A 12,877-nucleotide genomic window follows, 5' to 3' on the forward strand; every position below is an offset into this window, starting at 1 on the left:
GGTAAAAGTGCATTATCTCATTTGATTAAGTAAGGTCATACACTTACTGACATACCGAATAGCATTTGGTTTTCAGCATCTTTATTTTACAGACTTTATTTTACAGACTTCTGATTCTCAAGCAACAAATCTTCTCCACACAGATAAAGGTAGAGTCACGATTTGCACAAGTCAAGGTGCTAGCACTTAAAATTTTCTGACAGGGCATGAACTCACACTTTGTGTGTGTGTCTGCACACATGTATATGTGAGTGTGCACGCATGTCCATGCTCAGGCCTGAGCACTGTCCCTCAAGATTTCTGGCTCAGGGTTGTCACTCCACCACTGAACTGCAGCCCCACCATGGTTAACAGGAGGTAAGAGTCTCCTGAACTTTCCTGCCAGGCTGTCTTTGAACCTTGATTCCGTTTTAGCATCCTGAAGACCTAGGAGAACAGGCGTGAGCTTCTGCTGCCTAGAAAGCAGTGGATGAGTCTTGACCAAGCCAGGAATAGGCAAACAAGCTCTGCTAACGATAACAACTACACACCTAAGATCACTACTCAGAACATTGACAACTACACACCTAACTGCAGTACTCAGAACAGTGACAACTGCACACCTAATCTCAATACTCAGAACAGTGACAACCACACTCAAAACTACAATACTCAAAAAACTGAATACAGAACACCAAACCTCAATACTCAGAACAGTGAAAACTACACACATAAGCTCAGTACTCACAACATTGACAACTGCACACCTAAATTCAACATTCAGAAAAGTGACAACTACAAATCTAATCTCAGTAATCAGAACAGTGACAACTGTACAGCTAACATCAATAATTAGAACAGTCAAAACAGTGACAAATGCACACCTAATCTCACTACTCAGTAAAGTGACAACCACACACCTAACCTCAATACTCAGAACAGTGATGACAGCACACCTAACCCCAACACTCAGAACAGTGACAACTACACACCTAACCTCAACACTCAACAGTGACAATTGTACACCTATTCTCAACTCAGAACAGACACAGCTACACACCTAATCTCAATACTCAGAAAAGTGATAATTTCACAGCTAACCCCAGTACTCAGAACAGTGAAAAATACACACCCAACCTCAATACTCAGAACAGTGAAAACTACATAGCTAAACTCAATACTCAGAATCGTGACAACCACACTACTAACTTCAATACTCAGAACACTGACAACAGCACACCAAACCTCAATACTCAGAAGTGACAAATATACACATGAACTCACTACTCAAAACAGTGGCAATTACACACCTCATTTCAACACTAAAAACAGTGACAACCAAACACATAACCTCAGTACTCAGAACAGTGACACCTGCACACCTAACATCAATACTCAGAACAGTCAAAACAGTAACAAATGCACATCTAATCTCAATACTCAGACTAGTGACAACTGCACACCTAACTTGAATACTCAGAACAGTGACAACAGAACACCTAAACTCAACACTCAGAATGGTGACAACTACACATCTAACCTCAACACTCAGAGCAGTGACAACTACACTCCTAACCCCAGTACTCTGAACAGTGACAACCACACACCTAACATCAATACTCAGAACAATGACAATAGCACACCTAACCTCAGTACTCAGATCAGTGACAACTGCATATCTCAAACACTCAGAAAAGTGACATCCACACACCTAACTTAAAAACTCAGAACAGTGACAACTGCACAACTAACATCAATATCAGAACAGTCAGAACAATGACAACTGCACACCTAACCTCACTACTGAGAACAGTGACAGCTATATACCTAACCTCAGCACTCAGAACTGTGACAACCACACACCTAACTTAAATACACACAAAAGCAACAACTGTACATCTAACTTCAGTCATCAGAATAGTGACAACTACATACCTAAACTTAATACTCAGAACAGTGACAAATACACACCTAACCTCAGTTTTCTGAACAGTGACAACTACCACATAACCTCAGTACTCAGAACAGTGACAACCGCACACCTAACCTCGACTCAGACCAGAGATAACTACCCACCTAATCTCAGTCAGAACAATAACAACTACACACTTAACCTCAACACTCAGAATAGTGACAACTACACATTTAACCTCAGTACTCAGAACAGTGACAACTACACACCTAACTTCATTTCTCAGAAAAGTGACAACCACATACCTAACCTCAATACTCAGAACAGTTACAATTGCACATCTAACCTCAACACCTAGAACAGTGACAACCACACAGCTAACCTCAACAATCAGAAGAGTGACAACCACACACCTCACCTCATGACAACCACTCGCCTCACTCAGCACTCAGGGAAGAAGTGGGAGGCAGGTGCAGATGCCTCAGGCCAGGGCGGGTCAGGTGGAAGTGTTTTCTGAGGTGCCCTTCCTCTTCCTGCACCAGGCCATGGTCTGATGAGGCAGGAGACATCTAGAAGCTTGGAGGTGCCAGGGTTAGGAACGCCTGTCTTAGAGCAGTCAGGGGTGATTCAGGAATGCAAGTGCAGCCAGGCCAGCGCCAGTTAGAGAAAGGCAACCCCACCCCCCGTCCTCTGTGGCCCCCCACCGGCCACCCCCTTCCCTTCATGCTGGTAGCACCAGCCCGCTCCAGACTTGCTTGCTGGCTTGGTGGCACCCCAGGACCACCTGGGGCTCCAGCCAGGCTCCCCGTTTCATAGGCTCCCACCTTCCTGGCCAAGAGCACTCTTGGCACATGAAATGCCTCCAGGGAGCTCACCCTCGCTGCACACAGTGCCTTGGTCTCATGCCGAGGATCTAGGCAGGTGGCCTGGTTGTCCTGCACCCGGTGCCCTTCCTCTCCTCTCCTACCCATGTACCTGGTGGCTGAGGGCCTGGGCTGTCCTGCCAAGGCTCACCGGGCACCAGGAGGCTCTTGAGCTCCTTCTGAGACTCCCTGGGGCTGCCGCCAGCGTCCGGCCTGGGAACCTAAGTTCCTGCGTAGCTCCACTGGAGCTGCAGCCACCATGGCAGTCTTGTCTTGCTTGCGGCTATGCAGCTGCTGCTGCTGGCGAGAGCGATTGGCATCGCACAGGATGTGGAACTGGTCCTACTCACCTTCCAGCAGCTGGTAGAAGCGGTTGGCCACGACCCAGCAAAAGCTCTCCTGCATAGAATCGCTGGTGGTTGTCACAGGGCACCAGAGCACCCTTATCCAGCTTTGGTCACTGCAGGTCTAGGCGGGCAGCCCACACAAGCAATGCTCAGCACATCCTGTGGCAAGGACCCATTCCGCCTGCCTCCTCCCTCTCTGCTGGGCCCTGTCCAGTCCCTCCAAGCACCTGCCCCTGCCACTGCTGCTACCGTTGCCTACCCAAACGCAGTGAGACAGCCAATCAGCACCCAGAGACATTCCCCTTTCCCAACCGGCGAGCCAGAGAGCCCAATCACAGGCCGGTGGCTGTTACTTCACTTGACCTCTGCACCCCACTCCCGGCCCATTCCAGAGAGATGGGGCCAGAGGTGAAACCACAACAGATGGACGCAGGTGACTTGCACTGCCAACCAGGGGGTCAGTCTTGGCTATCCTGTAACCGCATGGAATTGGGGTACTTTCCATGTCTGCCACACTTCTGTTAAGGTTACACATTAACATAGCCATTCAACAGCCATGTACTTAGCATTTAGTGTGTTGTTGAAGAAGCACCAGCTGCTTCTTGTTATCGACCTTAGACCTTAGTCTGCATACTGAGAAAAAAGAAGGAATCCTTTCTAACTTCCAGTCCAAGGTTCTACCTTGAAGACGTGATTCCTAGTGCAAGGAAATAGCCATGAGGACATGACTCCCAGCACAAGTGCAAGGATCTAATCATGAGGTCGTGACTCCCAGTGCAAGGATTTGACCATGAGGATGTGATTCCCAGTGCAAGTGTCTGACCATGAGGATGCGACTTCTAGTGAAAGGGTCTGACCATGAGAATGTGACTCCTAATGCACGAATGTGACCATGAGGATGTGACTCCAAGTGCTAGTGTCTAGCCATGAGGACGTGACTCCTAGTGCAAGGGTCTGAGCATGAGGACATGACTTCTAGTACAAGAATCTGACCATCAAGATGTGATTACTAGTGCAAGGGTCTTACCATGAGGATGCGTGGGAAAGCTTTCCTTTGGAAATGAAGGTTAAGGTGAAAGGGAAAAGTGATAAGGGGCAGATGAAGACGTCTTGAGGTGGGATGGAGTGCAAACCTTATTAAGCTCAAAGGAAAGCAGTGTGACTGGGACTAGAAGGATTAGACAAAGACCTAATTTTAGTCTTTCTTCCAGGACCAGTGCCTTAAACACAACCAATTTATATTTGAAAGGACCACTCTAACTGTGCTGTGAAGAAACTAGAATGGATTATCCAGGGAAGAACTGATGAGGTCACTTGGACTTAGGATGGTAGCAGTGGATATAAGTAAGAGTGACTAGATCAGCAGGACTTGGGACTGTGTTTGGTATGGATGATAAAGCTGATGTGACGATTCTTTTGCTGGCATGGGCATCTGAAATGGGAATGCTTGTCACAACTAAATACAACACTGGGAAGGGACCATGAGTTTCATCTTGGGCATGTTGAGGTTGGTGATTGGATAGTTTTGTTTGTCATTTCAGACATTCAGTTAAGGCCTGGAGCTCAGAACAGATGGGTTTCTTTCAGGAAATCTTTCCCACATACTAGTGGCTGCCCCATCTTACAGACATCACTTTCTCTTACATTTTGGATTTTGTTCAGGTATCAGGTAACTGTGGACCACAGGGGAAACAGGGCCCCTTCCAGCCTCAACCTTCATTAATCTTACATCATTCATTGTAATTCCATTTCTTTGCCAGCAACTGCTGAGGAATAGGTTGCCTTGAATATCTGGCAGAGCAGATTGGAGGGGGAAAATTCAAGGCAAGCTTTTCTTATACGTAAAAAGAAATTGAAGCTGGCTGGGTACGGGTGGTATGCCTAGCATCCTAACTACTGAGAAGACTAATATGTCAGGATCGTGGTTCAAAACCATCCTGGGCAGACAAGTCTGGAAAAAACTCTTGTCTCCAACTAACCCTTCATTGCAACTACACATATGGAGAAAGCCTAGATCCTGAATTTTTTGGTACTTCCAACTTAACCCACTTGGGAACCTCCCTACCTCCCTGCTTGTCATTAAATAAGTTCACCAATAAAATAAAGTGGAAAAAAGATAATATGGACAGAAGGTGTGTTTCATTTTTTACTTTTTTTTTGTGGTCATGGGGCTTGAATGCAGGGCCTGCTTGCTGCCCTGAGCTTTTTTCTCTCATGGTTAGTGCTCTACCAGTTTGAGCCATACTGGCACTCCTAGCTTTCTGGTGGTTAATCGGAGATAAGAATCTCATAGACTGGGGTTGGGAAGGTGGCTCAGTGGTAGAGCACTTGCCTTGCATGCATGAGGCCCTGGGTTCAATTCCTCAGCACCACATAAGCAAAAAGACAAAAGCAGGAAGTGGCACTGTGGCTTAAGTGGTAGAGCACTAGCCTTGAGCTGAAGAGCTGAGGGACAGTGCCCAGGCCCAGAGTTCAGGCCCCATGACCGCACCAAAAAAAAAAAAAAAGAATCTCATATCTCAGCCTTATGATTAGTATTACAGAAGTGAGCCACTGCCTTCTGGTTGGACAAAAGGTTTTGATAAATGCAGTGACATAGTTAACCTCCCAAACACTGTATTAACTAAAAGAAGCCAGAGGTAAAAGGCCATTTATTGTATGATTCCACTGATATAAAATATGTGTAGAACAGGCAAATCCATAGAGACAGAGTAGATTGGTGCTAACAGGAATTAGGAGCAATGTAATGTTGGAGAATTACTCCTTAATAGGTCTTCTGTAAGGTAATAAAAATACTCCAGAAATAATGCAACAGTAACACAAAATTGTGAATTGCTAAATGTCACTGATTTACACATTTCACATTGTGAAAATAATAATTTTTAACCACAACTTAAGGAGAAAATGTACTTTGTACCCAGATCAAGATTTGAACCCTGTCCTGCCACCCATTAACTCTGTGATTTTGGACACGTATTTCTGGGCCTTGTTTTCTCATCCATAAAATGGAGACATCACAGTCCCTACCTCCAAGGGCTACTTTGAAGTTGGAATGAGATCATTCATATTCAGTGATCAGCACAGTGCCATCACATAATAACTCATCATGAGAAGTCTTGTTATTAAATGTTATTAGTGTCATTCATCATCGATCACATAATTTTCAGTCAGACTTAATAGCAGGTAGAGTCATCTTAAATTTTCTTAAGATTTGTTTTTGTTTCTGTTTTGGGGCTTGATCATAGAGCCCGAGCGCTGTCGCTGGACCTCTTTGTGCTCAAGATTAGTGTTCTACCACTTGAGACACAACTCTATTCCCAGTTTTTGAGTGTCTAATTGGAGATAAAAATCTCATGGGGACTTTTCTGCCCATCCAGCGTCAAATCTCAATCCTCAGACGTCAGCCTCATGAGTAGCTAAGATTAGAGGTGTGAGCCACCAGCACCCAAATTCTGAAGTTTTCTTTTTTGAATTGTGCTGATACTGGGTCTTGAATTCAGGTCCTCTCATTCTTGCTTTGCTTTTTTTTGTGAAGTTTGACATTCTACCACTTGAACCACAGCTCTACTTTTAGCTTTTTCCTGGTTAATTAGATATAATAGACTCACGATTTTCTACAGAGGCTGGCTTCTAACCTTGATCTCCGATCTCAGCCTCCTAAGTAGCTAGGACCACAGGTGTGAACACAGGTGTGAACTACCAGAAGATTATTTTTTTGGTCTGCTCTTTTTTGGTTGTGGGAATTGAACCCAGGACACTGTGCTTGCTAGACAATCACTTTGCCACTGAGCTACATCACATCCTGAAGATTCTTTATGCAACAACATTAATACCTGTACAAGAGGCCATACTTTGTGAAGAACGGTAGCAAGCCAATGTTGTCTCTGGTACCTTTAAGCTGTCACTATACTACCATAAAACCATCCACTTGAGAGAAGGGGTTATTGTTTTACTATTGGACTTCTGGAATCAGACAACGTCCCCCAGTTATTCCTATTTTCCTTCCAGCAAGGTTAGCATACAAGTTCTTAGGGCTTGTCCTATGAGCATTGAATCTTAATGTCCAAATCACAAAGGACCATAATAACTGTAAGTAAACCAATCCTATTTGCTTCAGAACTAAGAACTGCTTTAAGATGGCTGAAATGGAGATAAGTTGTCTCTTGCTGATATTATCTGGTCACTGGTTTCTGAATTTACTGTAGACCTTATAATAATAGGTCTCACCTATTTTACTGATCATTTTTCTGCTGGGAGATTGCAATCTTAAATACATTCATGAAATACAATCAGACTGCATTAGCATGAGTTATTTACAACACTGTGTTTGATGTGATCAATTTTGCAAACATCAAATAACTCAAGATGTGAAAATGATCTGTAGTAATTATAAATAAATACACACATCCCCATGAAGTAGAAAATATATATATATAATATTATATATATCCCAGTGGTTATTACAACCAATGGATACACAGTTAAGGTAAACTGTACACAAAATGTAAAATGCTTTGAGTTTCAAAAGTTTCATTAAATATAATATAAAATTGCCAAGTACCAGTGGCTCATGCCTATAGTCGTAGCTAATCAGGAGGCTGAGATCTAAGGATTGTAGTTCAAAGCCAGCCCATGGCAGAAAGTCTATGAGACTCTCATTTCCAATCAACCACAAAAAAGGCCCCAAGAGGAGCCATGGCTCAAATCTTAAGCTGAAAAGCTTAGAGGCAGTGCCCAAGCCTTACATGAAAGCCTTGGTGCCAAAATCTTCAGATAGACTTAGAATTTAATTCAATTGAGAGTTCAACTCTCAATAGTTACTCCTTGCAATTACATTTTGGTGAAGCCAAGGAAGAGCAGCTTCAAGCGCCTTGAAAGTCACCTTTCTTTCTGTAATTATTTATTCTCTGGATGAATGAATTTCTTGTTTGTGTGTCTTTGCTCAAGGCAAATATTTTTAATGTGTTAAAATTATATAAAGGGCTAGGTGCCTGTGACGTATTCCTGTATCCTAGTTACTCAGGAGGCTGAGATCTGAAGTTTAAGGTTCAAAGCTAGCCCAGGTAGGAATGGCCATGAGATTCTTATCTTCGATTAACCACCAAAAGCTCAAAGTGGAGTTGTGGCTCAAGTGATAGAGCACTAGTCTTGAGCACAAAATCTCAGGGACAGCACCCAGATCCTGAGTTCAAGCCCCAGGACAGGCAAAAAGAAAAAAAGCATAAAAATTCAACAAATTAATATATGACAAACAAGATACATCACAGGATCAAGTGGATGTGATACTGTTTATTTTTGCTGGTAATTGCAGCCGAATCTTATACAGTGCCTACTAAGTGCCAGTCATACTTCTGACCTGCTCGTGGAATCCATGTATCTCCTTAATGACATGGATGCCTTCATTTCCCCATGTTCTGTGGCATGAGTGTTCTAAGAAGAAGAGCTAGGTTTGTCAGTCCAGGGAGAGTGTACTGAGTCTTCTCTCCTGACCTGGTGTTTTAGTGATAAGCACTGAGCTAAAAGTTGGGGTTTTAGTAGGGCAAGCTCTTCTTAAAGACCTATTTACAATAATAATGGGAACCAGTGCTCAAGCCTGTAATCCTAGCTACTTAGGAGGCTGAGATCTGAGGATTGCTTGTGCAGACAAGTCCATGAAACTCTTATCTCCAATTAACCAGAAAAAGAAGTATGGCTCAAGTGGTAGAACACTGCCTTGAACAAAAAAGCTAAAGCCTCACAACCAACCAAAAATAAAAATAGAAATGAAGGAGGAGGAGGAGGAGGAGAAGGAGGGGCAAGAGCAGGAGGAGGAGGAGGAAGGCCTATGTAAGCAAGGAACAAACAATATTGTTAGCTGGAGGTACTGTTTTTCAGAAACACCTTAAAAGCAGACTTCTGTATAGATCCATAATTCTATCATTAATCCAAATTATATAAAGGAGCTAGTGGGTACAGACAAGATACTTAGATCCTCCAAAATACTGTTTTGCTATCTGAAAACTATACCAGGTCACTGCTAATGCTGGATTGTCTAAGATGCTGAAATATAGCTGCCATTCTACATCTATTTCAAATTTGTGTTCAGAAGTAAGCTAATACCTTTCTCCTCCAAGGATGATTTGTTGACCGGCAGAATTTCAGGCCTACCTTAAGAGCTGCCAAATATGAATTTATACTTTATAACATCCCTAGGAAATTCCAGTGCTCTGTAAAACTTGAGAAGCTTTTAGCTAGAGCAAAAAAATACAAAGTCAGCATTTGGATCTCTCAGAACCATCTTTTGGGAGCCCAATCATCATGTACGGCTGAGATATTTGCGTTGGTGATTTTTGTGTAGTTATATCCATGGTATTAGAGATGTTAGTTCATCATGGTTGAGGGTGGGATAGAGTAGAGCAGCCCACATCACGAAGGCCACGATGCAGAGAAAGGAGAGGAAACTGGAGATCCTGTATAACCTCAAAGCCTCCGCGCTGCCCAACTTCCCCTGTAACCTACTTCCTCCAAGCAGTCCTCCCTCCCAAAGTATCCATGGTCTCACAAAACAGCAGCATTAGTTGAGCAGTATGCCTTGAAAATATGAGCTGGTGGGGGACATTTCATATTAAGGTATAACATTCTGACCCTGGGCCCTGCAGGCTCATGTTCCTCTCACAAGGCAAATTCTCCAAGACTCTCCAAAGTCTTAACAGTTCCAACAATGGTCAAGAGTCTAAATATAAAGTCTTTTATAAGACTCAGGGAACTTTAGACTCCTGTTAAAAAAACAGTAAAATCATAAATACTTCTTCTGGATTCTGGTGCTCACATCTGTAATCTTAGCTACTCAGGAGGCTGAGATCTGATGCTGCTTGTGGTTCAAAGGGAGCCTGAGCAGGAAAGTCAGTGAGACTCTTCTCTTCAATTAACTGCCAAAAAGCCAGAAGCAGAGATGAGTCAAGTGGTAGAATGATAACCTTGAGTATAAAAGCTCAGGGATAGTACCCAAGCCCTGAGTTCAAACCCCAGGACCATTACATACATGCATACACACACACACACACACACACACACACACACACACACACACACACACACACACACACACACACTCACACACACACACATACAGAAGAATTTTTGTTTTTTGCTGGGCAATGGATGGATCTGATGTGCAGCAACCAGGCTCAGAAAGATAAGGAGCTCATGTCTTCTCTCATATGCAAATCTTTTTAAACTTCTTTTTTGTTGCCAATACAGGACCTTGAATTCAGGGTGCTGTCCCTAATTTTTTTCACTCAATGCTAGCCCTCTACCACTTGAGCTACAACTCCATTCTTAGGTTTTGGCTGGTTAATTGGAGATAATAATATCACAGACTTTCTTGCCTGACTGGCTTTGAACTACAATCAGACCTCAGCCTCCCAAGTGACTAGAATTATGGCCATAAGCCACTAGTGCCTGGAACACATGTGGGTCTTACACCTAAAACAAATATATATAAATACATACAGGTCTTACCAAACTTACTATGGTATAAGCTGGCATGACATATATCTAAAACATAAACATATATATGTAGATATATATGTATATATCTACATATATATATATATATATATGTCATACCAAATTGACTAGATTATGGTATAAGCTGTAGTGAGATTCCATACCATAACCCCATCAAAAAGCTAATAGTTTAACAAAAATGACTATCAAGAAACTGAAATGTGTCTTGACTAGAGCAGGTGGATGCTAATGGGAGTGGAAATGAATAGAGAGAAGAATGGTGGGAGAATGTACATATCAGTCTCAATAGATGTATGTGAAAATGGAACTTGGAAACTGAATGAGATAGGTGAGTTTGGGTTTGGGATAGGTGCAGGAACAGAAACTGATGGAGGGAGAATGATTGTTGAAGAAGCGCTATGCACATAAATCAAAACTCTTCTGTAAAACTATTTGAAGGTAGCAATAAGAAACATGGTAAAAATTAGGCAAAATTCATCCAACAGGTCAAAAAAGACCCTGTGGATATTATGAGAGGTACAGGGAGAACATGCCCAACACCAGTGATTAGGGAAATGTGGATCCAAATTAACATTAAATTCATTAAAGTGACAAAATCAGAGAGGACTGATTGTGCTAGATTCTAAGAGGTGATGTGCTTAGAGTTTCCTGGAGGTTTACAGAGCAGAGGCTTGTTTTCCAAATGGCGGTGCAGGGAGATGGTATGCACCTCTAGCTCCCAAGTGCATGCCAACAGCAGAAGGCAGTGACACACACCTATGTGCATACTACATTGCTCACCATAGTCAAAGAAGCCAGAAGCACCCTAAGGACCCCTTGGCAGGTGACTGTACACAGAGAACATCACATGTATGAACAGTGGAGTATTTAAACGCCATGGGCTGTACACAGAATATGTGCCCACACTGGAGTATTGACACATAGTGGGCTATACAGAGAACATGGCATGCACACACAGTGGATTATTTACACATAATGAGACTCGGAGAACATGGTATATGCACACAGTGGAGTATTGACAAACAGTGGGCTGTACACAGAGACATGGCATGTGCACACAATGGAGTATTGACACACAGTGGGCTGCACACAGAGAGCACAGAGTGTGCACAAGTGGAATATTGACACAAAGTGGACTGTACATGGAGAACACAGCATGTGCCCACAGCGGAGAACTTATACACAGTGGACTGTACATGGAGACATGACCTGTTCACACAGTGGAATTACAAACTGTGGACTATACACAGAGAACAGGATGTGTACACACAGAGGGGTATTGATACACCATGGGGTGTACATGTAGAACACGGCCTGTGCATGCAGTGGAGTATTTACACACAGTGCACTGTACACGGAGAGCGTGGTGTGTCCATGCAGTGGAGTACTGACACACAGTGGGCTGTACATGGAGGACACAGTGTGGGCACACAGGGGAATACTGACACACAGTGAACTGCACACAGAGAACACAGCATGTACACCCAGGGGAGTATTGACACACAGTGGACTGTACACGGAGAACATTACATATACATATAGTGGAGTATTTACATACAATGGACTATACACAGGGAACATGATTTGTGCATGCAGTGGAGTATTTACAAACAGTGGACTATACCCACAGAACATGACGTGTGATTGCAGTGGAGTATTCACACATAGTGGACTACATGGAGAACACAATACATGCATGCAGTGGAGTATTGATTCTGGGAAGAAAGGTAAGAGGCTGACTGTTGGGCCTACAATGGCCGTTCCTGAGAATGGTTGGCAATGAGGACCTCCTGGACTTCTCTGAAATCCTGTCTCCTCAATCCGGCTGCCTGAAACCTCATTCCGGCCCTCAGCCCCTCATCCCAGCTGCCAGGGGACCCCTGTTGGCCCTGGTCACTCATCTCGTGGTACCTGCAGATCCCACTGGCCAGCCTTGGGCCACTTTCCCTGGGTGGCCCAACACCCTATCTGGACCCCAGATCCTTTGCCCAGGTTGACTTGAGATGCTGTCTGGCCCTTAGCCCATGACCTCCCTAACACCAGAGCTGGAAGACCTTTGACCCCTTGCCCTGGAGTTTTCCCAGTCTCAGCCAGCTGGCTCTTGGCCTCTTGCCAAGAACATGTCCAGCCCTCAGCCCCTAGACCTGGTCTGCCCAGACACCCTGCCATTTGCATTCCTCCTATTAGAGGCTCAGCATGCTCTGAGCTGTGCACTCCACATTGAAAGGGTTACCTTGGGGCTCAGGGTAGCCCACTGGGAGCTTCTC

General features: G+C 43.8%; 1 protein-coding gene across 1 annotated transcript; it reads left to right on the forward strand.

The window, feature by feature from the left end:
* Positions 1 to 469: 469 nt before the first annotated feature.
* Positions 470 to 2,249, forward strand: LOC138815695 (GATA zinc finger domain-containing protein 14-like). Its single transcript, XM_070005106.1, has 4 exons — positions 470 to 812; positions 1,076 to 1,238; positions 1,312 to 1,675; positions 1,743 to 2,249. The coding sequence occupies exons 1-4, from the start codon at positions 470 to 472 to the stop codon at positions 2,247 to 2,249; spliced, it is 1,377 nt and encodes a 458-aa protein (XP_069861207.1).
* Positions 2,250 to 12,877: the final 10,628 nt, after the last annotated feature.

This window comes from Dipodomys merriami, unplaced genomic scaffold, assembly GCF_024711535.1.
Source record: "Dipodomys merriami isolate MVZ:Mamm:240054 unplaced genomic scaffold, mDipMer1.0.p SCAF_66, whole genome shotgun sequence".
Classification (NCBI taxonomy): Eukaryota; Metazoa; Chordata; class Mammalia; order Rodentia; family Heteromyidae; genus Dipodomys; species Dipodomys merriami.